The following is a 26,370-nucleotide window of genomic DNA, read 5'->3' as shown; positions in this document are numbered from 1 at the left end:
CGGAGTCGATCCTATTCGCGATGTAACTTCAGACAGGACCCTCGGTCAAAGACAAGAGGGAGACGAGGTCGGGTAACAGATTCTTTACTCACCACACTTTTGCACGCCGTTTCGACCTTCCCAAAACGATCATACTCCATTGATCTATACAGCAATCTAGCTACATGTGCAAAGATCTCCTTGTACACGAGCAGAAGACGGGACAGATCTGTGCATGGTAGACAATTGATGATGCCATTTCGCAAGTGGGGGATTTACCATACTTGAGCAGCAGCTGTCATTCTGACGGAGGATGGGGAGCCAGGGGGAGGTATGCCAGAAATGTTCATCCTGTTCATGAATTGAGAGCTCGAAGAGGTGTGTGTGTGGTCGTAAATCTGAAAAGGTGGTGAGGAGTGCGGCTCAGTTGATATCAGTCAAGACTTCCAATTCCCTATCCTCCTAGGCTTTGTACTCATGTCTTGCTTTTTATAACATGTTCGAGGTAATAGTATTTAGCTGATCGCATCACAAGAGATGAATTGGATTTTTTTTATGGTGACTGATTTTACCAACGCGTTGAATCCGACTCTCAATTTTTTGATCCCGTTCAAAAGGGCGTCCGTGCGCAGACACGGATCTATTCGACTATACATATGAATATTCCCAATTATACGTTGTCATGATCGGTACAAAGAACAGACTATATGGCAGCACAGTATTCGAAAGCAGACCTACCTCTACATTCTTGATGGGGCCGAAAGAAGGTTTCAACCAATTGTACGTTCTTGAAATTGAGGTCTCATCAATTCTCTCGATTCCATCTGCAAACAAATCATCAAGATACAATATCAAATTCTCTCCTCGGCTGAAAGACGTCTCCACCCAATCGAACTACATTTCTCCATCATCCCAGATACCTTGTTGAGCTCCATTTGTAATTCATCCTTGCAAATATCAACGACAAATTTCTGGTCCGGGAACTTTTTATACCTCAAAGAGTATCGACAACTCGTCCCCCCGATTTTGACCAGCTCCTGGGCGATTCTAGGCATGATGGATGCGCAACGTATCACAAGGTCGGTTTCGTCACTGTCGACTTTCATAAGGATTGATAAAGATTCGAGATTGAAGCTTTGAGGCAATTGCGGAAGATTCTCCACGGCGTCGAGGTTGGATAGAGCAGGGATGGTGAAACGATCGATCGATAGCACCACAGTGAGGCGTCTGAGTTTCACCCTTTCTTCGCAAGGAGGTGGATTGATCCGAGAGGCAAACGACTTGAAGAAGTCTTGGATAGTCATCAATCTGGGTATGTTTGTCTCTTCTTTGGATTTTGATCCATGTTTCGACCTCAAAGTGAATGATAGTTCCTCGGTGAGACAGCTCGCATTGTAAATGATGTCGATCATATCGATATTCTTTTCCCATGTTGAGGCAGAGGGATATAACAACGATAACTTCCTAAACCCTTTATTTTTTATTCCACCTCTGCGCATTTTCACCAAGATCTCATTCAACCAGTCACAAGGACATTCTATCTGGAAATGTACATCCGGGATCGTTATCTCGATGTCTTCTTTATTCTTCCACGGCCCGAAAACAGCTTCAAATTCAGGCGGGGTATAGCACTTCCCGCGACCCTTTTGAATCACTCTAGTGGAGTTGATTTTGAAAATGACATGTTCCCATTCTTCCGGCATATCCACAGCCTTTCCGATGTACTCGATCGGGTCATTATCGCTCTTGGGCGATCGCTCGATGTATTGACAGTGTACAATAAGTTTAGACTGACCGTGGTCAAGGTAAGGGTGAGGATCGGATGAAGGTGGTGTGATGGATTCCAGTGTGAATGGGGGTTGTCGGACTGCACGTAGGTTCGGGAATTGTGAGAATGACTTGAGAGCCCAACTGCCTATGGCTTTATTTCCATATCTTTCGATCAGTCGGATAGCAGAGGTGTAACGACGCAGCCTGGGCTATGAGAGGGCGATTCAGTCGTAAAGAGGCATTCGGAAAAGAATCTCACGTACAATGGAGTAGCAAGTACTAGTCATTCGATCGTAATTGAGCGTTGTTATCTCCTTGTACAGACAGTCCACAACCTCAGCGAAAGTTGCCTTTGATAATACCATCGCTTTAGCCAGGACTGATTTGGGGAGGAACGATAAGATGAGCCGTCGAACATAGTCGCAGGACCAGATGGAGGAAGCGACGGCCACTCCGTTCATGCTGAAGTGCAAAGTTGCAGTCAAGGGTGAGCACATCCGCACGATCAATTTTCACGAGGACCGAACTTTTGGCTCGACAGTCTGAGCTCACCTTCTTCAAATTTCAAGCTTGATTTTTGCCACGGAAGAGGATATGAGGCAGCACGACGAACAGAGTAGAGTATGGAAAATTCTTTCTCAGGATGATCAAAATGAAATGGAAGACAGCCAGATGAAACGACAGTCGTATATATATATTGATAGAATTGCACACTACGTTACCGGTAGTCAAGCTAAAAATGGCGGTGTAAAGGAGCCCGAGTCCGTCGTCCGCACTGTGCACAGGTACGCACAGACCGGTATGTTCAGCTCGGAGCACCGCAAACACTCCCTTTAAAAAGGGATGGACATGCCCGGGCGAGAAACAGTCTCTGGATGTGTCAGCTTGATGACAGCATCTACAAATTTCCGGTTGAGAACGGTATTCGAACCTGGACTGGTGGGCAGCGCACGTGCAGCAGAAGCAGCCGAGTCGCTGGTATCCAGCGCGATGTTCGGAGGAGGAACCCCATTCTGGGCGGAGGTAGAGCTGGAAGCTTGTGTAGGTGTTAACGGTATAGCAGGGACATCTTCAGCTGGAAAAGAGGAAGGACCGGGGTCAGGTGAACCTGGTTCCTGTTTGATTCTGACAGGTGGTCGCGAGCAAAAGCATTTCAGCAGAGATCCACCGCAAGTCAGCAGAAGGTGGGTAACTCACACATGATCTGTCGACCGTGTATGCATCTTGATCTTGTCTTGCTCTGTCTCACTCATAGTACAGGAGGAAGAGGAATCAAGATGAGATTCGCTAGTGATGTAACATGAAATCTGAATTAGGCCAAGTTGTGTTTTTCATACGCGTCAAAGAGGGAAGGCGGCGGTCTCCGTGCGAGCGGAAGGAAGGACGAAAGTTTCAGGTGAAGCAGTGAAGCAGATTGGGCCACAAGGAGGTTTAGACGAATTTGTAATTGTGTTGGATTGTACGGGGGATCAGGCGCCAAGGAAGAGCTGCACGACTGTTTGTGTATATACCCCCAATCCACGAGATCGCCAGAGCAATGTCAACAATTGGAGGAAGAAAATGTCAACACGCCTTGACCGTCACTGAGTAAAGCCAGAAGCGAGATGTTGGATTTGGCAACTACGAAAGGAGATTCGGGAGACGATAGGGGTCAGGTCAAGCAATAGCTTAGGATGGAAACGACTTTCACCACTTGAAGGGTTTGAACGATTATCAATCTACTGGATGTAATATACCAGTCGTCGTCATGTAGTATTCAAATCATTGTCAAGATTTGTGATTGGTTTTACTGTCACGCACTGTACTTCGTTTATACAGTCGAGCCAAAAGCAGTAGATATTCAAGATATCATATCAAGCTTATCACTCATATGTTTTAAGTCAATATCCGAGAGAATGAAGTTTTTTTGCATGCAAGGTAACAGTCCCATCCACGGTTCTATCACCTCCAGATCGAACACTAACAACCTGACCGACCTAAAATATCCTGTTCCTATCCTAACAACGAACCGCTTAAAGAGGACCATGTCTAGCAGGCTTGGGTGGGTCGTACACGATCTTCCTGTTTTTGAGATATGTCCACTTGAATCGCTTGACGTATACTGAGATGGCGGTCATGGTGGAAAGGATGATCAGAGCTTGCAGACCCATCTTCTTCCTTTGGTCGTGTTCTGGTTCGGCGGCCCAGTTAAGGAATACCGTCACGTCCTTGGCCATTTGAGAGGTTGTGGCGGGGGTTCCTGTGAGCGAGCGAACATCATCAGTATATAAGCGGTAGTTTACAATATCATTGGAAGGGAATGGTTGACCCACCATCCTCGTATTCTACCAAACCATCGAACAACACCCTAGCCATGGCAATACCACCACCTGGGAAGTAAGGGTTGTAGTTCATACCATCGGCGAGCTTGACACCAGCGGGGGGGTCGCAGTATCCGGTAAGAAGGGAGTAGATGTAGTCGGCGGCACCGTGTCTGGCTTTCACGATGAGGGAAAGATCAGGGGGAAGACCACTGCATTGGGGTAAAAAAAAGTAAACATTAGTCAATTGCATCGATTAACTAAGGGTTAATGATCGATCCACTCACCCTCCGTTACCGGCTCGGGCAGCCTCTTCGTTGGGGTAAGGAGCGGGCATGTAATCGGCGAGTTTACCTCTGGGAGAATCAGATTCATAAAGTCAGCTTCGGTTCCTTGCACTTTCCCCAAAACGTCGATTCGGCTACAACAGCAACATGATACGCTAGATCGCTTGCCTCTCGACTGAAACGCTGGTTCGCCCATCCTCTCCCTGCTCATCATAACAACCCAGAACATCCTCACAACCCAGCCGATCTCCCCCAAAAGCACGAGAAGACACTCACGGTCGTTGGAACATCTCTCCCTCGTCATTGGGACCATCGGTGTACTCGACCTCCTCGGCCATAGCCTTGGCCTCATCTACAGTGTGCGACACACCGACCAAGTTTCTCCATGCGATTCGATCGAGCGAGTGACAGGCTGAACAGACTTCTCGGTAGACTGTGAGGTGGGGAGCAGGGGATCAGCACTGCACATCATGGGATAGTTGATCGGCTACGATTCCTAGTATCTCATATCTCGAATCCATCCGACAAGACATGAGATCATCTTCGATCTTCCTGATGTATCCCTCTACCCCTCCCCTAAGGCAAAATCTCATCTTCCACCTAGATCTAGATCCAGATCTACCGCCCATCCGATCTTCTCTATAAACGTCTTCGTTCTTATCCTCATGCCATATGTGATTCGACCACATCCAGCCTGTTCGATCGACGACCAACCACGCCGCTCTAGATGATCCTCCTCCAATTTCCCCCCAACATTTATACCCTTTGAACACTCATCGACTCACCTTGGTATCCTCGTCTAATCGAAGCATGGTTGAAAGTCTCAAATGGTCCGTAATGTTCAAAAGGCAACTTGGTAGGGTGCATACCGTTCTCCCCGGCAGTGTTTGCTGAAGCCTCTGGTAGAAGGGATCCAACGCCGTACAAGTGGTTGTACCATGCTAAAGAACCTGCTGCTAATAATGTTGAGGAGGCTACGGCGGTTTTGGTGGCGAAGAGAGGGGTGGATTGGGAGGATGATTGGGTTGAGAATCGGGCCTGTTGTATGTGGATTGTAAGATTAGTGTTGGCATGGTGAGGTATGAGAGCTCGAGATCAAGGAGAGGAGGGGAAGAGTGAAGTAGCGGTAAGAATGAAAAACAGACAACATAAACTCACCTTGCTCAAAGGCTGTACTCTTGCTCCTGCTCTGCTCACGAGCCTTGGGAAAGCTGAGGAGATCATGGTGGGATGGGTGGTGATGAGTGAGGGTATAAGAGAGTGAGGGTGGAGAAGGATTATGAGATGTATTGACAATATGCGATTATGAGCTCTAAGCCACGAATGGGTGCAAACTCACTGGTTAAACCGCAAACCATCTCAATCTGCCAATCATCAATGCGGAATTATCCAATATACACTCGGAATAACACGGAGCTATTTCAATGTGGCACCACAGCCCAGACGCCACGTGCCAGTGACAGCTCATTACAAAACATGTGCAACCCTTTTCTAATGGCCGACTTCACTATTACAAACACTGAAACACAAAAACCCATTCACGATAAATCGTAATCATAATTACAGTAGCAATCATCACAGGCAAGATGTCGTCAAACTCGTGTACACCGGCAGGAATATTAGAACCAGGCAATGCATATGATAAATGTCACTCATGACTGAATACATATTGTACCTTCTGGCAAAATATAGGTAGAGCCTATAGAGTTGAAAGCAAGTAACTTGGACTTGGTTCTATTTCAAAGAGGACAGCCAGTCAAGTTTGAGGCTAAAATCAAGATGGATGATAGTGATTGGTGATTAAGGTCGCGAAGGATGGAGAAGATCAGGAAATCGGACTAATCAGGTGGTAGGCTGTAGAAGATGACAAAAAAGAAAGATATACTTATCAGCTAAATCCAGTAAAGACAGTGAAGATACGTAAGAATGAGAAGAGGAGGTGGTTGAAAAGGGTCTTTCGTTTAGCACAAAGATCCAATACAAGGCCATGGAGAAGCGGCGTTGGTGAAAGAACCTTTCCAAGAGTATGTATCCCTCTTTGGACAACTGGTGTAACCGAACGGAGAGGCCACATACCCCTTTTCGTTCCCCTTCTGACAATCGTGATGGGGCCACACGTACGCCGTGAGCACCGCCTGAGGTTCGGGATTGTAGAATTCGATGCTCGTATATTTCGTTTGGTAAGAGGGGCATTCGCCGGCGAAATGGGATTGTTGGTCGTTATCTTCGCACGAGTCATCGGTAGCGGGGTAGGATTGGTAATATCCATTCACGGCTTGTCTCCTGAGTTTGCTTTTGATGTGCGAGTACGAGTTCGGAAACCCACCGGTACTTCTTCGTCTGTTGGGGACGGTCGATACTCCGTGACCCGCCAATCTATCGGAGAGTTCAGATCCCACGAAACTGGTCGTAACGGTATCATCGCTATAGGTACTTCCGTACAATACAATATTCAGATAATTGTGGTAACGCATTATACAATTCAACAAGAGGTTATCTCGAGTCGTACAGTTCGGGGATCGATTATCCGCAGGCATGACCAGGATCTCCCCATCCTCGATATTGAATTTATAGTTGTTGACTGAATCACCGAGGCAGTTCAGGAAACCCGCGATGGCAGTGGTGTTGTGGATGTTTTGAGCGGAGATGAGGGTACCCCATGAGATCATGAAGAGGGTGGGTAGGAAGGTGGATAGTCGCATTGTGGAGTGGGGTTCGGCTTGGTAGGAATGAACCGGAGGTGTGTATTCAGGTTTGTATCTTACAGAGCGATGGCAAATCAGAACGACTGAGGGCGTTCAAATGGAAAGAAGGATATGAACTGTTGCGTCAACTTGGCCAGTCCATCGAGTGACAGAGAACTCTTTATATATCTTATCAGATATACCTATCATCAGAACGAGGTGCTTACCACTTCATCCGATCATCCCATGACCCTTGAAGTCTTCATTCACTCATTTGAGATTCTCTTCCTCTCGTATGACGCTGACGGCTGTTGTATGAGCAGAGAAACTAGTAATTACCTGTATTCCAAAGTCCGCAATGAAATCTCCACTCTCGATTGACTCACCAGCTTGGGTCGACTCGGTCAATAACCCTAGACAGAAATATCAGTAGTAGTAGAAGTAGTGTAAATTGGATGGTTAGTACAGTCTCACTCACCTTGTACTATCGCCCATCGGCCGATTCCTCGGCGCTTGATTGGAATGGGAATTGAAATGACTTACGATGTGTATGTTCATCCAGCGGGGATGAGGTGTAGTACGTATACAAACAGATTAACCAAGGGCATGTGTTGATGGCAATGGGCAAACAAGCGAGTGAAGAATATCGAGCTAAACATGTTTTAGCGTACAACGAGCGAGTCATACATTGTACTTGGCATCTCATCGGAGAATTCCGAATCGTATCAATTCACTTGTCACCTGAGCAAGTCACGTAAAACTTGATGAGAATGTCGAATGTCCTTTTACTCATACTACGAGTATCACATCGGTGGGAATGTATTTCGTACCGATTTGAATGCAAGGAGTGGCATGCAGGCCATGGAATATGGAATGGAGTCGAATGAGCCGCTGGGCGGTCAGTCGACCATTCAAGTCGGAGCCTGTTGATCTCGGCCGCGGATCTTGAGTCGAGTTTTGGATTTCACATCGAGAAACTTTAACGGTATTCCAGTTCATCATTCTGCTCAATACAGTCTATCTGACGCTTGGGTCCATATCGCTTACGGCCTTTCTTGGCAGGCAAGTCAGAGTATACTGCAACCAACTTGCATCTGAACCGCAGTATAAGCAATATATGCACCGTCCAACTACCTTGATCTACTAGATATATATCCACCCCCTCTATTCCTCGACATCTTGCACACCACTGTATACCTCCAATTTCGCCGAAGCACCTTGCCAGTCAATAGTACCTTTCACCAATTGGTCTACTACACTGATGACATCGTCCACTTGACCAATCAACTGAGAGGTGGAATCTCGTTCTCGTAAGGTGATGGTGCCTTTTTGGAGGGCTGATGATGAGGATATGGTTAGCACATGTCACTTGTCTCAGATGGATGATAGAGTAACGATATCTCGCATATGGATAATATAGATGTATACGGATAGCCGTGAACTCGAACTCACTAGCGAAATCAACGGTACATCCGAAAGGCGTACCCAACTCATCATTCCTAGCATACTTCTTACCGATCGATGCGGACGAATCGTCCACTCGAGAGGCAATACCGATTCTTCTCATCTTTCGGGCTATTCACGGGGTGGGAGTCAATCAGTACACCGTAGTCTCAACATTGGCAAAACAGTAAAGCATGGAGGAAAACCCAAACTCACAGATCTCATGGATCTTAGCTCTCAGCTCAGCATCTTGGGAGATAGTAACGATAAGACATTTGATAGGAGCGACGACGGAAGGGAGGGAGAGGACCTGTGTTTCATCAACAATACATCGTCAGCTTCAAGGGACAATCACGCCGTACGCGTCTATTGGTCCATGAAAGCTGTAATGTTTTCCACTCACACCTCGTGCCTTGTCTTGTTCTCTGGCCCAGTAAGAGTGTTCAAGCAGAGAATACAAGATTCGACCAATACCGAATGAAGGCTCAATGACGTTGGGGGTGAATTCTCGCACTGTAGATGATATCATCAGTTTGCCCTGATGCACGACGACTTCTACTGAGCTGAAAGAGTCAGGGCAACTCGACTCACTGTACTCGGTGACGGTGATAGGTTCGATCTTGACGAGATCAGATGTGATATCGTATGATTTGCCATCGGCACATTTGACGGATGATGTGCTATGCGCAGGATCAGAATCAGCATAAAATCTCGTGCTTCATTTCGTGCAAGTGCACATGATGATCCGAAACACCCAAGGTGTTGCGACGTATGAGCAGACACAGGTCAAATCGGAGATCAAAAAAGGCATAGAACACCTACCCATTAACCAACTCATCCTTGATGCATTGCAACTTATCCTTCTCCAAACCCAACAGCGTCTCCTTAATCATCGTAGCATCCTTCTTGAAAGTCATACCGAATTTCTTGGCATCGAAATGGACATCTAATTTCTCGACTTTTCTAGGTTGGTCTAATTTCTGTTGAACTCTCAAGGGCTGTTTGGTTCGGACCGAGTGGACAGTCAGATCGTAGGCTGATCTATCGGCACAGCCTACACATTCTATCCAGCCGTATGAAGATTGGATCTCAAAGTCCCAGCAGTCCTAAGTGGATGGGATCAAGATGTCAGCTTCGTTCTCTGCTTTCGAAGGAAAAAAAAATGGGAATAGCAAAAGGTGTCACTCACAGCAGCATAATGGGCCATCTCATTAGCCATATGTTGTCTACATCTCGTTCTCGTAGGATCAATACCGATTTTCTCCAAGAACAATTGTGTTCGACCAAGGAAATAACCGAGCGTTTCGTTATCGACGATTTTCTGTTAGAAAAGAGAAATCGCCATCAGCACGATCCCATTCGATCGGCGAGCTGAGTTACAAAAGGGAACTGTTCTCACCTGAGCAACAGCATCTCCAACGGTCATCTGGGTAGTCTCTGTCCTACCTTCACTTTGGACATCTTTGGGTAACAAAGTCAATTTGACATCTTTTACTTCGTTGAACCTTGCGTGTCGTTTATCGAGGGGATCGACGTAATGTTCAATTTCAGCCATGGTGAATTCTCTACAGTGCGCGCAAGTTATCAATTGACTGCGTTTTTAGAAGATCACAGGTGGATCGATAATGACAAGCCAACTGACCTGACTCGGAGTAGACCTTGTCTTGGGGCAATTTCATTTCGGAATGATCTACCGATTTGAGCAGATGCGAAGGGGACTTTACCGTTGTTGAATTCTAAAAGTCGAGCAAAGTTGACGAAATGACCTTGGGCGGTTTCGGGTCGGAGGTAACTAACACCATGAAAGAAGATAATTAGTATATCACATAAGATGAAGGTGATCGTAACGGGAAGCTCCGAGTTAAGGAATTGCAGGAGAAGGCCACACTCACCCCTTAATCTGACCGGTGGGACCAATGTTACTTTCAAACATCAAGTTGAACTCTACAGGTTCAGAGAGCTCATTGCCGGTAGCAGGATTTCGGATATTGTGCTTTCGGACAAGTTCACCGAGCTCTGGACCAGTGTAGTTGTCGATCTAGGAAGGGCGAACAGTATCAGTCCTGTCCATCCTCCCTCTTCCGTCATACGTCGAGTTCGATTCCACAAGTAATTGCTCCACTCATTCTCATCCGTGCTCGCTCAACGAGTGAGTCGTCCTCCACGCATCCATCATCCCATTCTCGCGTACTCGACTCCTGCATAATCCACATCCAGAGAAAGCTAAGACCCACCTGAGCCAACAAACTCTCGTACTCAGCCACGACCCCATCCTCCAACTTGATAGCCACAGATTTGACGTTCTTCTTTTTCTTCTTCTTCTTGTCGTCCTCCTCTACTACAGGTTCCTCCTTCACTCCTCTGGCTTCCTTGTCACCCTTCAACCTAGCTTCGATGACTGCCTCGACGAGGTGGTCGGCTCGGAAGATCTCGCCGGTTTGGACGTCTTTGACCATCCAGTCGGCGAATCTGGTGGGTGTGGTCGGGTGGAGAGAAGGTTCAGCGTAATATGATAGGGTAGTATGGGAAGGATGAGAACAAGTAGAGGTTGGATGATATGGTTGATCAGGAAAGGTTGGTGAGAACGAGATTCAGTCAGGTTTTGCAATGAGTTGATTGGAAGAGTGATGCACTCAAGACATGAGAGCCGATTCACTCACTTATCAACATGTCCAGAAGTCTTGAGCACCTCTGACAAAGTCATAATGGTAGTATCCAACTCCAACATATCTTCCTCAATGATATAATGTTTTCTCCACGCATCGAGCACGTTAGCCTGCAAGGCTGAACCAGTAGGTCCATAGTCGTATAGACCGGCGACACCTGAGTGTGACACAGAGGGTATCAGTATATGTCTGGTCCATTCACTACACCGTCTCTACCCAGTCCAGTCAAATCCAAAGGACAGGCATCGTACATTCTTCACTCCACGACAAGTACAGCAAGACCAGAACCACACTCACCCCCGTAAATCTCAAAAGCAGGAGCAAAGAAGAACCTCCTCGCCAACAGCGCATCCAACGTGGTCTTGTCAAACTCGTGAGCGGTCTTGTTGACAGGTTGAGCGAGCTCGGAAGGGTGGGAAGTCGATGCGGCTGATTGGGTTACCATTTTGATTTGTTGTTGAAAGGATAGGTTTCTGGATTCCAGAGTAGTGGTTGGTATCAGGCGTCTTAGGTATGGGATTAGGCCTTGACGCATAGATATCTATGCTTTTGATGTGGTGGAGTAAAGAGGAATTGCTCTGAGAATGTTGAGAATGTTGAGAATGTTGAGAATGTTGAGAATGTTGAAAGTTGAATTGACTTTGATGACTCGCTTGTGGTTGTGAACGGGAAAACTGTTATGACGTGGATTAAATAAAGAGTACCTGGAAATATCTTGGGCTCATGCTCATGCTCATGCTCATGCTCATGGCTTATGCTCATGGCTTATCACTTATTTGTGCTATTCATATCTCTCTCTTATCAAGGCGGACATGTCCGCTTTCTTCCTTGCTTGATCCCGGTCAACATCATCTCATTCAACCGAGAAAGATGAACTCGAGCAAAAGGTTACTTGACGTCTGAAAAAAACTCTCAAGTGAGATATCATACCATAAAAATAATCTGCGAATCCTCTTCTTGCTCTCTTGTTGAATCCAACCGACGTTAAACCCATGAGATCGTTCCGGCCAGTCGAGAAACAATGGCTATTCACCCATTCAGCACTGAATAACACCCCATCACTAGATGACGGTATAGATCTGCAAACCGAGTTGAAGAGGAGGAAAGTGATTATTGAATATATGAGGAGTCTGGCTCTGAGGGCCAACGCTATAATGTGAGCTTGCAATCAACACATGTGCTGTATAAGGGAAGCTTATACCTGCTTGCCTTGGTGTAGTAACGGAGATGACGCAGAAGTTCCGAGATTAAGAGGAAGTATGATAGTAGGAGCGACGTTAATACATCGCTTTTACATGAGGAGGTCATTCAAGGATTTCCCAGAGAAGGTCAGTCAGTCATCTCTTGTACATCCTCTTCTTCAGGATCCCCTGTCCGACAATCTAATCTAATATGATGTTACAATGAGATCCGTCCTAAATTCAGAACTAACACTACACATTCCTTAGTTGATAGCCCCCACGATCCTCTTCCTAGCTACCAAAATCGAAGAGGAACCTCTGAAGCTCCGACACATAGTGAACGTGTGTATAGCGAAATTCGAACAGCAGGGTACCAAGGGTTGGTATCCCGATATCAATCCGCACGAACAACCTCCCCGCGAGTACAGGACATGGGAGAAGTCCATCCTAGCTACGGAGGAGGTCGTGCTGGAAGCGCTATGTTTCGATATGGGTGTGGAACAGCCGTACACAAAATTACTGAGATCGATCAAAGGGTTAGATGAGGTCATAGGCAAAGTGACATTGAGCTCGAGCTCTAGTGGTGCGAATGGGATGGTAAATGGGACTGGGAAGGGGAAGGAGAAGTTGACAGAAAGTGTCATAACGGAATTTAGCTGGACGTTGTTATCTGAGTCGTGAGTTCACAGTCACACTCGTCCAGTCATCCATACCGTGCTGCCCATCCTATACTCTACACGCTACACCGCAAATCCAACACACACAGCTAAATGATGCCTTTCCAGATCCTGCTCACCACTCTCAATCCTCTACCCGGTCCAAATCATCTCATTCATAATCTTCACCATCGTCATCTCCATCGCAGATCAAATACCCCTATCGGAAGGACTATGGAACGCTTCGGAGTTGAGCGAGAGATTCGGCTTGGATCTGATATTAGATCAAGATACGCAAGAAGTCAGAGGAGATGATCTGGACTTGGTCAAATGTGAGTCTCATACTATGTATGCACGACCCAATGAGTCTCTCTATACGTTCTTCGAAGTGAAGTTGTACACACCGCTGATCACCTTTCCGGTTATGGGGTATAGCTTGTCTGGACGGTTTCATGAGATACATGCATGAAGGGTTGATAGATGAGGGATTGAAGAGGTACATCGTGGTGAGTTTGTTACGAATGCAAGAATACGGTGCCTAACGAGCCCATTTGGTGAATTTTAGGCTGAACCCGAAGAAGGTACGAAGGAACCTTACAAAAGGCGGTTCACCTCCACAACGACAAACGGCACCTCGATAAAAGACGACATCAAGGGAAGCAGTCAGAATGATCTCTCGGATGTAAAGCAGGATACGCCCGTTAACCCGGATGGTGGGGAAGAAGGCGTTAGGATGGAGAGTGTATAGGATATCTTGGTGTAGCGTAGGACGTCAAGCCAAGATCAGAGTCACTTCAATGTCGAAAAAAAGGGATCTTTCGACTTGAGGTATAATCTGCATAATATCAAATGTTGTATAATTCATCAAATTCTATGCATCATCCAAAATACAACCAAACCCAACGCTGTTCCCAAAAGTAAAACCTCTCATATTCATTCTCTGTTCCAACAAGATCTGGTTCGTGTCTTCCAATAGTCTAGTATCTGATCTGTTTAATCTACCTCTGAAGATTTCGTATGCTCTTCACAATCTCAGCATCACATAACACTCCCAACCTCCCTCGCAGCCTCAACCACAGCAATTTCAAACCCCCTCACATCCTCCTGTGTCATAGCGAAATTAAGCGATATAAGTCCCCTCTGAGCTATCCAGTATCCTCTATCTAAAAGATAGAAGAACAATAGATCTAGGCCTTGTCGTTTTTCGGTAGTGGGGGTGTAGTGGATCTGATTGATCGATCCTAGACCTGTAATCTATCGTATCGATAAGTTCATCAAGTCAGCTTCAAAGCCTCGTGATTGCCTGATGGACGTTAAATTGATCGCGTATTGTATGCAAGTGGTATTGATAATCTCAAGAGGGGACATTCGAGTGGATGATCAGTATACGGAACCGAATAACTCAACTCACATTGAATGGTAATTCCTCTTCCTGAAAAACACTATTCAACTCCTCCCTCAGCCCATCTCCCATCTTATTGAGCTTATTCAGATTATCCTCAGTCAAGATATGTTGCACAGCCGTCAAACCAGCTATCATAGTCAGAGGGGAGTTGTTGAACGTCCCTCCGTGAGATATGGAGTTGGGTTGTCGGGCGTCGAACCTATCAACAAGGGAGATTAGGTCAGTCATGGATCAACAACGACGCGCATTTTCCCATTTTACTATTACTTCCTGGTCTCCAGTTGGCAGATCAAGCCTTGCATGTATACTGGGGAGAGAAAAAACCAAGCCGAGTTGTAGTAATATGAATGCAAGGTAACTCACAAACTCATAATCTCCTCTTTACCTCCAAAAGCCCCAAACGCAAATCCCCCTCCGAAGAATTTCCCTAGCGTGGTCATATCTGGGGTTATCTGTTATCATCCAACATCAGCATCAGCATCAACACTCCACTTTACAACCACGACTCGAAGAACAGGAAGAGCGAGAAGTGCATGATTTGCTTTCGTATAAGTTAGCTAGGGTGAGAAACGCTCAACTAACCCCCAAGATCTTCTGTCTTCCCCCGGTACCAAGTCTAGCAGTCTGAACCTCATCAAAAATCAATACTGCGCCTATCTGGGTAGACAAATCTCGGAGGAATTGGAGGAATTGCGGGTCGCCAGGGATCTACGAAGCATCAGTATCAGTATCGGTGTTAGTCACTTTCGGCGCTCCTGGTTTACTAGTACGATGTGGATGTAAGACAAGACAGATACTCACACATCCACCAGCTCCTATCATAGGTTCGACAATTATCACTCCTACCTCGTCGTTCCATTTCTGCACTATGTCTCGAGTTCCGGGTATATCATTGTATGGACAGACGATGAAATCCTAATGATTACGACAACCCTTTGTGCCTTCAGCCCTCAGTCTTTACCATCTTTTGAAGCGATACCATGATTATTTATATACTGATCCCATATGATGAATCGAAGCTGCACTCACATAAGGTACTTTCAAATCCCCCCCACCACCCTCCTCGCCAAAATGCGATAACACACTTCCATGATACCCCCCTTGAAACAGTACGACCTTCTCTCTCCTCGTACAATGCAGTCCAGTCGATATGGCTAGGATATTAGCTTCAGTCCCGGAGTTGGTGAAGCGCAGCAAGTCCATCGAGGGGAATCGGTCGCAGAGAGCGGATGAGAGGGACGACTCGGTTGGGGTGTGGGCTCCTAGCTTTGGTTATGGATCAGAGGGGAGTTAGCTTATCAAGTGATACAGTAGGAGGACCATAACCCACCTGCAGGCCATTATCCAAGCCCTGTATTATAGCCTTTTTCAGAACGGGGTTGGTCTTGCCGTATATCCCACTGGTAAAGTCGGATACACTATACGATCAAAATATACCAACAGAGTCCAGCATCTCATCAATGTTTGAGTTCCTCTCTATATCGATTGAGCAATCTAAGCAAGGTGCACAAACTAACTCACAAATCCAAATACACATGCCCATCCACATCGACTATCTCAGTCCCTTCTCCACGTTCGATGAACAAGGGAAACGGGTGAATGAAGATGGACGATCTGGTCCCACCTCCAGGAAGGGATTTGGTCGCTTGTTCGTATGCCTTGAGGGAGCTGGGGTTCTTTTCTGCGTAGGACTGTCGGGCTTTTGATAGTGCTTTGGAAAGAGGCGAGGTTGAGGTTGATTGGGTGGTGATGGTCATCTTGCCTTGTTGTTATCGCTCGCTGCAAAGGGGAGGATAGGGGAGGAGGGGAGTCTACATCAAGTCATGCGATGCTACTGATCCATATGTATGTATTTATGTTGTGTTTTCATAGATAAGTATCTTTTGGATGTGATGGATGTTATCGATCTCGGTCTTCTTGCTCGGTGAGTTAAGTTGGACTCAATAACCGCATTCATCATTTACCAGTTCAACCGGAGTCGACTACCCAGCGCATATGTAGACAGCGACATATGGATAGATGGATAGATGGATAGATGGATAGATGAGTATGTCGATACATGCATACAAGTTACTGTATGAGCATCCTCGTCGATGCTTTGGTTATCATTGAAAGTAAGAGTAAGAGTGTGACAGCAGTTTACCTGATTGCATACGTTGATAGCAGTTGGACATAGATATAAAGATACATTCCACACTATATACCACATTTTATCGTCCACTTGACCATATACTTCTGCACCGAAGACCGAGAAAAGCAAAACACACCCAATCCAAGTAAGTCTAGTAATACAAACCAATAAGCCTGACAAATGCCAAACAAATGACAAAACCGCGTGTATAAGTGCAAGTGTAAACAAGTCATATATTCTATACAATCTACTAATCCCATAATCCCCTAATCCCATAATCCCATAATCCAACACCGACACCCAAACAAAAGAATCCAAGAGCTTATATTCTCTAAAATACATTCCTTTCTTCTGTGTGTGTCCCAGGGCCCAAAAGTAAACGAAAGCCTAAACAGTCGTCAGAGTCCTTCTCTCCTTTTCCCTCTCTCTCTGCCTCTCCCTTTCCCTCTCCTCCCTCTCATTCTCAGCGACACTAACCAGCGCAGCAATACCCATCAAATGGTTGGACGACTCCTTCCTCGGTGATTTCCCATTCCCATTTATCGTCGAAGTATTCGAACTCGTTGTGATTGTCGGTCCTGCCCAGCTCATTCGCGGTGATCTAGCGTACGGATGATGTCTTGGACTGGTTATTTTCAAATTCGACTTGAACTCGCTTGACAACGGTGGTAGAGAGATCAAGTCTGATCGACCAGATGAGCTTGACTTGATCATCCCAGGTAAGATCCTCGATCCGATGGGAGGTGAGGGTGAAGTGTAAGATACCGACATGGTAGCTGCCGAGGACTGTGCTCTGGGCCGAAGGGGGAGGGGCGGTAAGGTCGGCGGCGCGGAGGAACCGCTAATTGAGAATCGAGAGTAGGTCGACATGTGAGGTGTGGATATTGACATGGTCGATACGGGCGATGTAGCAGATATAGCGGAAGCAGTCTCGGTGGTCATTTGCCTGACTGGTGATGTCTGGTATAGGCTTAGTCCCAGCCCCGAAGCAGGTAGTTCGATGGTAGGTTGAGATTGTGAGAAGCGAGGAGTGGCCAATGCGGTCGGTGTTGGTCCCGTCCCGTTGGTGTTGAGAGAGTAGAAACCACGTTGAAGCAGGTCGTGTCGTTCTGTCCCCCATTCGGCTCTCATCTCATTCCACCAGAGTGACAGGCGATCTTCCATGATGGCTTGTTGAGGTCCTGGAACCACCAAGTTGGACATCTTGAGGTGTTCTTGCCAGTTCGAAATGACAAATAGCGGGAAGAGGACTATCACGATCACCATCAGCTGAATATCTTGTGTTTCAGCTGGACGCAACTCACAGCAACAACCTTCACGTCCATTCCTACCGATGGAGTCCATGATAACAGTCAGATTATCCACCGCTTGGCTCTGCCTCTGCGCAGTATATGCACCATCGGTGAACTGAGCAACAGCAGCTTGCAGGTAGAACATCCCACACTCAGCCACAGCGTGCATGTAGGCGTACATCCAACCGGTCATCTTGATCTCGGCGACGGGAGAGGCTAATCTGTTCACAGCCGAGGACAAGTTGTGTTCGTCAAAATGCAGGTGTCGAGGCAAATTCATCGCCCAGCTCTTCAGCGCAGATTCGTACCTCGAGGCGAGGTTTTGCTTAGGTTCGGATCGATCGGTCTTACTATCCGTAGCGAGAGTCATGATATCGGCGAAGATCGATAGCTACAATACATCAGATACCGTCAACGGAGAGTCTTGTGATTGACCAATCAGAACTTGACTTACGATACGTAAGACATGACCCAATTCTCCGATCTGACCGTCCTCTCCAGGCCAATTTCCACTACCCGGTACCAACCCATCTCTTCTTCCAGGTTCTCTCCCACCAACTGCATTCCCACCCCACCTGTTCCAGTGACTCTCGTTAGATGGGAGAGGTGTATTCCCGAGATCGGACTCAGTGAATCTCCTAGGTCTTCCATTCGCAGCCGCACATAAATCGTGGAAAACCAACAACCAGAAAGTCCTGATTCTAATTTCCATCAGGGTGTTGTATTCCACTGGATTCAGGCTCAGGTGGGTAGCAGGAGGGGGGATGTATTCTAGATCGGGTGATCGGAGGATGTCCAAACCAGAATCAAGATAGAACATCCCAATTTTAGGTTGTCTGAGACAGCTGAAGTAGACGCTGAGCAAATAACACGCTTGAGCCAACTCTGTCTCTTGCCATGTGCCCCTGTCCATACGTCGTTCTTCTTCATTCCATGTTTTCCTGACTTCGATCATTCGTTGAGCAGCACCATGAGCTCGATGTATGAACGCCTCGCCACGTAAATGAGCGGGTTGAGAAGGTGAGAAGGTCGATACGAACGTTGGGTTCTCGCATAGTCGGGAGGAGAACGCGTAGATGATATCCAGTAAGATCGGTGAGACTTGATTCATATATAGTCGATAGTGGAAAGTTGGTGCGTGAAGCATTGTTGAGAGAGGTGCGCACCGACGAAAGAAGACTGTGGGATGATTACGTTTTAGCAGAGATCTTGCCTACTAATATCCGCTGATACTCGAGACACTCACTATCAATCAACTCTGCACCCAATGTCGTATCGTGCTCAACAGCCTGTATGGGCCCAAGCGAGGGTCGTCGGTGATGTTCAGCATCCTCCTTGAAGCTCTCCCTTCTCGACCAGTTGCTCTCGCCGCTGGTTTTTCTCTCGTGAGCGTTCGAAGATTGCTTATCGTCTTTATTAGGTCGCGCAGGAACGGCCGAAGAGTCTCTGGTCCGAGGTGGTGGGATGGGATCGCCTTGAGCGTTGAGGTACAAGCAAGGTCGGTTGGAAAACTCGCAATTCGAACATGGTGCAAAACCATCACATCTTCTTTTGTTTTTCTGCACCGAAACAATCAGCACACGAATCACCTCTTAAGCACTAAGTATTGGTACACTCACATGACAAGCACTACAAGCTTTGGCCAACCTCTTTCTTTTCCTCCCTTTCGTTGTCAGCTCTTCTTTCTCGGTTGGTTTTTCTTGATTCTGATTCTGATTGGGGGAGGTTTGTTTCCCAGGAGATGTCTGCCAGTCATGCTTACGTTCCAACTCTTGTGGGGTGCGTAATAACAAATTGGACGTCGAGGCAGACGAAGAAGGTCCAACGAAACTATAAGTCGATTTCAAAGGTGGAGGGTGAGGTCGTTCGCCTGAATAATGAAATGACTCTCGTCGGACCGTATGGGGATGATGTGGATGATGGGGGTGTTCAGGCGACATCTTGTTGGAGGTTGAGCTTTCACTCAGAGTGAAAGAAGGGAGGTTCATCGATTTAGGTGATGGGTATGAGGGAGGCGATGCCGATGTCGATATCGATTTGATGGTTGGTAACTGAGGTGTTTTATATTGATTCTGTTTGGGGTTATCGTAGATGATCGATATTGTCATCGAGTATAACCGCTCGACCGTTTATTTTTTTTACCTTCAATGAAAGTTGAAAAATGAGATAGACTTTATCGAAGTGGCGAGAGGAGAAGGTATAGAAGATTCTACTATTCCTCTGAATATCTTTCCAACCTTTCTTGTGTATTATGTTCCAGGTGTTGTTGATGATGTGATCAGTCGATCAGAAGGTTGAAGGTAAAAAGGTGGAAGGTCGCAAATACGAATGTGGAAGGTCTACTCTATCCGCTCTAACTCGATCGCAAGAGAATAAAATGTCTCAAAAACTTATCGGTGTTGTAAAATATATATAGACACAGATAAGCGAGAAAGAGGAAGCAGAAGTAATTATAATATGATATACTCTGTGTTTCCAGAAGGCGAGTGGGGAAGACCTATATATAAAGGATGATGTTGAGAGTGTCGAGGCTCGAATTGTTATATATGTCGAGTGGGGGGGTGGTGATCACAAAGGTAGGTGCGGTTGAAGCAACGAGCTAGGACGATCCTTAGTTCCGCCCGTCCTCTTCGCTCGGTCGCAAAGTTCGAGTTTGAGATCGGTTACACGGGTTGATCTGATTGGAAGGGCAAAATAGAAGATCCGCTGTGATAGGATAAGAAGAGGTAGTAGTGTCGAGTAGAATAGGGTTGGGAACAAACAGGATTTGATTATGTTGTAGTAGTTTTGCGTATTTGATGGGAGTCAAGCAGGTGAATTGTGTTCAACCGGCGGATGAAAGGCGGAGACGGGCAACAAAAGCAACCAACGATGATGACGAAAGACAATTAGCATCAAATGGGTTGAGATCGAAAGGATGCAATGATATAGGAGTAGGAGCAGTGGCGTTGTTTTCGATGGTGATGGTGATGAGCACAGTCCCACATCCACAAATGATAGATGATGAATGACCGCGGTCAGATGTACGGGTCAGTGCAATGTGTGTGTATCAAAAGGGGGAAACGGTGTGATGTGATGGTGATCCGTGTTGGTCGGATGAGCGAAAGAATCACAACACCAGTCCACACAAGAAGACAGATAACGTGATTCGATGTAGAGCCGAGAGCCGAGAAGATACCAGGTAGAAGCAAACAATCGGATTTGATTTTAGTTTCGAGCCACGAGGGTGATGAGAACAATGGTGTGGTGTTGCGAGGTGTCGGAGATGCAGAGAAAGAAAGAACAAGAGACAAGAGACAACTGATCAGCATCTATATCTACTCGAATTTAACTTTGTGCTACCCCGTTGCCGCCGGACGTTACAACAAAGAAAGTGGGGAGGGGGAGTGGGGGGAGAGAATGAAGGATTGTGCGTTGATGGTGGGTGAGTGATGATTAGTTTGAAAGGATGTTTGTCTCAACGAATCAAGAGTGGGGGGGGTGGTCAAGTTCCGCCCGGTTGGACAAAAGGAATGTACAATGTTCAACTCACCCTTTCTTTTCCCTTCCTATGCCTGTGGATTGACCCAGTAATTGACGCTAATTAAACAGCTGATTGAAGTTGTGGATGACGGATGGATCGTGAGCTGTATAGTAGAGAGAGAATCAGCATAATGCATAATAAGCTTGGATCACTCCGTCGATACTCCAAGGCACACTGGTGGGGCTACGCTACCGCATGAGGTTGGGATCTCGGGGGCGCGAGAATATTCATATACGTGATGAACTCACTTGATCTTTAATCGAAATCGAAATCACAGATGGACTACTTCGATACCAGAGATGTTGAAGTAGAAAAGGAATGGGATGCAAAGCGTATGCTATTACGAAGTGGAACAAAGGCAAATGCAAATGCAAATACAATTGCGGTTGCGGCAGATGTTTATAGTTGAACCGGGTCGGAGTGATTGTGACGGGGAGCCCCTTGGGAAAATGTGGATTGTCTTCAAGGGGTCGGTCGGATGTTGAGTAAAAATCGGTAAGGGAGCAGAGCCGAGAAGAGACACGGAGAAGTCGAAGCGGAATGGGAAAGTGAAGTCGGGGGTCTCAGGTGTTGTCTCGAATCGTTCTAAAGTGAAGTAATCTCTTCTTCTCCTTTTCTTCCTGAGTGTGTGTTTTGGTTTGGTATTTCCTTTACCACGGAACAAATAACCCGAAACGAGTTTGTATTGTTTTGATTGTGTGCGGTTGTGGTAGTGGGGATTAGATCGTTTGCTTCCGATTCCTTTGCGTCGGGTCAGATGATGTATCGCAAGGAATGGTGGATATGTTGTTTGATTGAAGATGTGAATCCCTTTCCTTTCCGTTTGCTATGGTGTATCGGTATTGGTATTGTTCTGGTGGATCTGATGATACGAGTAGGTCAAGGGTCCAGCCGTAGTTTCGGTGCAATTGCAATTGTACTTCTAAAGGACTTTATACGGGAGTGAGAGTGGAAGTGGGGATGCCTTTCCTTAAACCTAAACAGCTCGATACGATTTAATAGCGCTTATGATGAGGTGTTGAGAAAGACGAGATGTTGCGAGATGGAAATAGAGATGGGTACGAGAGGTTGATCGTATTGCCAGGCCGATCCGGTGAAACAAAACACTCTGTGTGGTCTAGAGTAGAAATGAAAGAAGTGCGCACTACTGTACGTTGTTTCCAGCAACACAAAGAAAAAGTAGAAAAAAAAAATAGATGAGGTAAGGTCAAGTTCCTTCCGAGCAAATACAGATGCAGATGCAGATGCTGATGCTGATGCTGATGCTGCTCCTCCTGATCTCATCTGGATACCGACGGCTCGGTCTATCTTTAACATTCAAAGCGTAAATACCAATACTAACATACTCTCGGACCGCTCTGATCCTTTAATCCACTCAAACGTACAACATTAAATCTCCGTCAAGGGTATTGTACATTTTACCCTGATGGACCCCCCTCCCCCTCCTCTCCCCCTTTGTGGGACCCACATGAGTAAATTCACAGTCATCATCATCGCGTAGCATCGCATAAATCAGTTCAGTTCATCTCATCTCACACCCTATAAGCCGATCACGAGATCATACATCGTGATCCATGCATGCATGCAGTACAAGAAGAGCACATGGAAAACGAGTTAAAAAGTGTAGTCGAAAACATTTCCTTCTCCTGTGAATCCGGAGTCTGACTCCATTCCAGGCCAGGCCCCAACAACCCATAAAAGAGAGAAAAGAACAAGCATCATCCCATTTGAATTTGGCACTAGCACTACGGCTGTAGCAGATGGCAATGGCAATCGCAATGGCGTGAGCGGTAAATGCAGGGCAACCCGCAAACGATGGCATATCCTCACGGTCACGGTCTCATACGGGCCGGAGTTATGTTTGGCAGGGGTGGGGTCTAAACGAGACGGTGGTCAATTACCGCAGGGCGGAAGTGGGGTTATATCCGGTAGGACGGGGTGGATTTTGGATTTTGCAATCTGCATTTCGGGGGTCGGGTGAGTTAAGTCGCTTGTTCTTTTTGTGTTCATCAGAGACATTTTTTCTTTCTTGGCTTGTGTCATTTCATGTGGTGTCTGAGCGCATCACCAACACATTCTGGAAATACAGGTACTGTATATAATGTACTAGTAGGATGAAGCGACGTGACCTCTTCACTTCAATTCACTCCGCTCACTTTACTAGTATCGTAAAACATCCGCTCCAAATGCAGTAAGGCGATCCCACAGCCCACCAACAGATGACGCACTCCATCCCACCGGCATTGGCGATGAACTAAAGAAAGCGTGTAGCCCCGAGGTGCAGTGAAACCCTGAACCCAAAAAAGAAAAGTTAGTCGTTACTCGTTAATTCCGATGTAGCCGATGGGCATTTGCGGGGTATCTGTGAGAGGTGCGAGGTCACCTCTAAGCCGTCGGTAAAAGTCCGGTGGAAAAGTCATGAAATGACATTGGCATTGTGGGTCGTGCAATACTGTACTGAATATGCATCAACAGGCAAGCGAGCGTCCAGCGATGCGATGAGTTGAAGTACAGTACATCACCTCGGACTCAAGCGAGTATACCATACCAAATATGTATTAATCCGGACCGGTATCGGTGTAGATCTTTACGCCTGTTTACGGCTGAAACTATACAAATGACGTTGATGTTGAGAAGCTCGCTTCGGGTGTTTCCTTACGTTGTTGTTTGACACTACCTTTCTCCGGCGGTTGTGGTTGAGGTAGCGGTTGGGGAAGGCAATGGCAATGGCATTCCCGCAATTTCGAATTGGGAACTGCCGTACGAGTGTACAGAGAGATCTTTACAGAGTGGGGTGAGGTTGATTTCGCCTGTCGCTTACCTGCTGTAGAAGTATGCGACGGAGTAAGGCATAGATGAGTTCATGTGATGATTACTACAATACCATACAACCACGACTGTACCGTTCGGATCATTATACAACAAATGATATAGTATGATGAGTAGCGTAAACTGTACTCCAAAATAGATGGTCGAAGATCGGTTGGAAGAAAGAAGAAAGATTGTCCAAATAATCAGATCGTTATTATACAAATATATATATATATATATATATATATTATATATAGTCATAAGCATACGAATATACAACATACTGCGTCTTACCGCAAAGTCCGTACGGCATTGTCCATTTGAGACTGAAAGCCGATTCATTGATCGCCCATACTCAGATTGATCGCCTTCCAACCCATCCCGTCTGCTGCAGCAACCACGCATCGATCCCTCCAAGCAACATTGTTTCCCATTAGTTACGCGAGCAACATACCCGCCTTCCCCTTCCCCTTCCCCTCCATATCCATACTTATCTCGGCCTCACTCATCGAGCCATATCCCCTTCGAGGCGCCTCACCTTTCCTTCGTTGGTTCTGATTCTGATTTTGAGAGGTCGCGACGACCTGATACTGTGCCAATCCATATTCCAAATCGATACTTGATCCCGCAGTGCTGGAAGTTGATGACGAACCGAATTGAGATGCTGGAGGGCCGATGGGCTGGTGGGGATACTCAGGAGGAAGGGTGGGTTGATAGTAGTTAAAAGAGAATGGTTGGCTGTGGTTGTGGGTGTGGTTGAAATAGGTCTGAGAGAAGGTAGATGAGTTGGAGGGAGGATGGGAGTACGAATGCGAGTGCGTGTGACCCATACTGAATGGCTGGGAATGAGTGTGAGCATGAGCATGGGGATGGGAGTGGGTGAAGTCGTAAGAGTGTCGTTCTTTCTCTGCTCTTTGGTCGTGAGTCTGGGATATCACTCAAAAGTGTTAGCCTAATCTTCTCGAAATCTGCGCATAGAGATAATGGTAAGACTGAGGGTACTTCTTACTCACCCTCTCGTGCCTTCGCAAGTTTGATGATACCGAGAACCTTCTTTGACAATCTGGTCGACTACACATGTAGGCTATAGCGAATATATGTAATCAGCAAAAGTATTCACTTACAACCACAGGCATGAATCAGTACTCACGCTTGGCACCAGTATGAACCGCCATATGAGTATTCAACGAACTAGGTCTGTTAAACCTCTTATCGCATACCGGACTACCGTGCAAACCACAAATCAGATATAAGTCTCATGACCTGACTCAACAGAAACGACCAACTCACCAAACATGCTTACTACTCTTCACCACTCCATTCTTTCCCTTCCCCCTCTTCCCAGGCAACGGACCATTCCTATAATCAGGTTGAGCGTATGGCGCTTTACTCTCCCACACCCCCTCCGGCAAGGTATAAATATTAACATCCGGATCGTTCTTCTGCAATGGTAAGGGAATATCGTTTGTGGGATCGTGCAGTTCCGCAGGCACCGAATAAGGGGTGGGAGACAATTGGGAATTGGGATATTGGAATGGTGTGGAGGTGTTCGAGCTGGGGAGTGGCATGGAGAAGAAATTGGGCGTAGAGTGGGAATGATTATGCTGGATGTGAGTTATAGGTGGTTGAGGGGATGGCCTGTAGGGCGATTCATACGTTTGAGTTTGGGTGGTGAACTCTCCTCTTTCGAGCCATGGGAAGGTCTGGGTGGATGGGGCTTGTTGAGGGAAAGTCCTCCTTTGATCGGCTGGGGGAAGTGTGAAGGAGGATTGATAGGGCGCAGCAGAGGGTGGAGCAGAATGACTGTTCTGCATGAATTGCGAAGGGGACAAAGAGAGATTGGAAGAGGTAGAGGAAGGGTTCACGTCGAGTTGTTGACGGTCGTGCGATTGTGAACTCTCTGCTGTAGGTAGATAGGGGAGTTGGTATCGCGATAGATCCAGAGGTTGGATCAATTTCATTGAAGACATTTTATCTTCTTCGTTTTCGTTGAGGTTTGAGATGGGAGGTAAGTTGATGGTAGGTAAATCAGCGAAGAACGATTCCATCGTAAAAGAGATAAAGAATGTCAGCAGTGCCTGTCCAGCTGATAGGAGAATAGGAATAGGATAATCAAAGTAAAGGATGACAGAATACGAATAGACAAGAAATGTCCATGAGAGAGAAGGAAGAGCGACACTCACTGACAGAACTGATCCTAACTTTATAGATGATAGTGATATTTTCCGAGTGGGGATTGGCT

At 46.5% G+C, this 26,370-nt stretch overlaps 9 protein-coding genes across 9 annotated transcripts; 1 reads left to right on the top strand and 8 right to left on the bottom strand.

Annotated features, from left to right (window-relative positions):
- Positions 1-830: 830 nt before the first annotated feature.
- On the bottom strand, positions 831-2,210 carry I302_101591 (uncharacterized protein; the record flags this gene model as incomplete). Its single annotated transcript, XM_019186976.1, has 2 exons — positions 831-1,958; positions 2,013-2,210. 2 exons carry the CDS (start codon positions 2,208-2,210, stop codon positions 831-833), a joined length of 1,326 nt encoding a protein of 441 aa, XP_019049854.1.
- A 372-nt stretch (positions 2,211-2,582) lies between these two features.
- On the bottom strand, positions 2,583-2,972 carry I302_101590 (uncharacterized protein; the record flags this gene model as incomplete). The annotated part of the gene is made up of 2 exons (XM_019186975.1): positions 2,583-2,874; positions 2,947-2,972. 2 exons carry the CDS (start codon positions 2,970-2,972, stop codon positions 2,583-2,585), a joined length of 318 nt encoding a protein of 105 aa, XP_019049853.1.
- A 789-nt stretch (positions 2,973-3,761) lies between these two features.
- I302_101589 (uncharacterized protein) lies at positions 3,762-5,560 on the bottom strand (the record flags this gene model as incomplete). The annotated part of the gene is made up of 6 exons (XM_019186974.1): positions 3,762-3,988; positions 4,062-4,261; positions 4,337-4,405; positions 4,613-4,769; positions 5,122-5,374; positions 5,495-5,560. 6 exons carry the CDS (start codon positions 5,558-5,560, stop codon positions 3,762-3,764), a joined length of 972 nt encoding a protein of 323 aa, XP_019049852.1.
- A 737-nt stretch (positions 5,561-6,297) lies between these two features.
- Positions 6,298-7,038, bottom strand: I302_101588 (uncharacterized protein; the record flags this gene model as incomplete). The annotated part of the gene is made up of 1 exon (XM_019186973.1): positions 6,298-7,038. The coding sequence occupies one exon, from the start codon at positions 7,036-7,038 to the stop codon at positions 6,298-6,300; it is 741 nt and encodes a 246-aa protein (XP_019049851.1).
- Positions 7,039-8,184: 1,146 nt separating this feature from the next.
- On the bottom strand, positions 8,185-11,574 carry I302_101587 (glycine-tRNA ligase; the record flags this gene model as incomplete). Its single annotated transcript, XM_019186972.1, has 13 exons — positions 8,185-8,357; positions 8,473-8,595; positions 8,680-8,773; positions 8,867-8,976; positions 9,055-9,143; positions 9,286-9,569; positions 9,653-9,784; positions 9,863-10,028; positions 10,106-10,255; positions 10,356-10,501; positions 10,698-10,932; positions 11,124-11,286; positions 11,427-11,574. The coding sequence occupies 13 exons, from the start codon at positions 11,572-11,574 to the stop codon at positions 8,185-8,187; spliced, it is 2,013 nt and encodes a 670-aa protein (XP_019049850.1).
- Positions 11,575-12,121: 547 nt separating this feature from the next.
- On the top strand, positions 12,122-13,714 carry I302_101586 (uncharacterized protein; the record flags this gene model as incomplete). The annotated part of the gene is made up of 6 exons (XM_019186971.1): positions 12,122-12,285; positions 12,349-12,457; positions 12,578-12,987; positions 13,096-13,298; positions 13,402-13,472; positions 13,532-13,714. 6 exons carry the CDS (start codon positions 12,122-12,124, stop codon positions 13,712-13,714), a joined length of 1,140 nt encoding a protein of 379 aa, XP_019049849.1.
- Positions 13,715-14,004: 290 nt separating this feature from the next.
- I302_101585 (uncharacterized protein) lies at positions 14,005-16,128 on the bottom strand (the record flags this gene model as incomplete). Its single annotated transcript, XM_019186970.1, has 8 exons — positions 14,005-14,220; positions 14,378-14,570; positions 14,735-14,823; positions 14,954-15,079; positions 15,173-15,286; positions 15,401-15,637; positions 15,702-15,789; positions 15,893-16,128. 8 exons carry the CDS (start codon positions 16,126-16,128, stop codon positions 14,005-14,007), a joined length of 1,299 nt encoding a protein of 432 aa, XP_019049848.1.
- Positions 16,129-16,889: 761 nt separating this feature from the next.
- On the bottom strand, positions 16,890-19,782 carry I302_101584 (uncharacterized protein; the record flags this gene model as incomplete). The annotated part of the gene is made up of 5 exons (XM_019186969.1): positions 16,890-17,752; positions 17,807-18,185; positions 18,249-18,973; positions 19,041-19,353; positions 19,414-19,782. The coding sequence occupies 5 exons, from the start codon at positions 19,780-19,782 to the stop codon at positions 16,890-16,892; spliced, it is 2,649 nt and encodes an 882-aa protein (XP_019049847.1).
- A 4,783-nt stretch (positions 19,783-24,565) lies between these two features.
- I302_101583 (uncharacterized protein) lies at positions 24,566-26,176 on the bottom strand (the record flags this gene model as incomplete). Its single annotated transcript, XM_019186968.1, has 4 exons — positions 24,566-25,054; positions 25,142-25,212; positions 25,279-25,352; positions 25,419-26,176. 4 exons carry the CDS (start codon positions 26,174-26,176, stop codon positions 24,566-24,568), a joined length of 1,392 nt encoding a protein of 463 aa, XP_019049846.1.
- Between the last annotated feature and the right edge of the window lie 194 nt (positions 26,177-26,370).

The sequence above is a fragment of the Kwoniella bestiolae genome, chromosome 1, assembly GCF_000512585.2.
Source record: "Kwoniella bestiolae CBS 10118 chromosome 1, complete sequence".
Lineage (NCBI taxonomy): Eukaryota > Fungi > Basidiomycota > Tremellomycetes > Tremellales > Cryptococcaceae > Kwoniella > Kwoniella bestiolae.
This window is presented reverse-complemented; position numbering and strand designations above follow the sequence as displayed.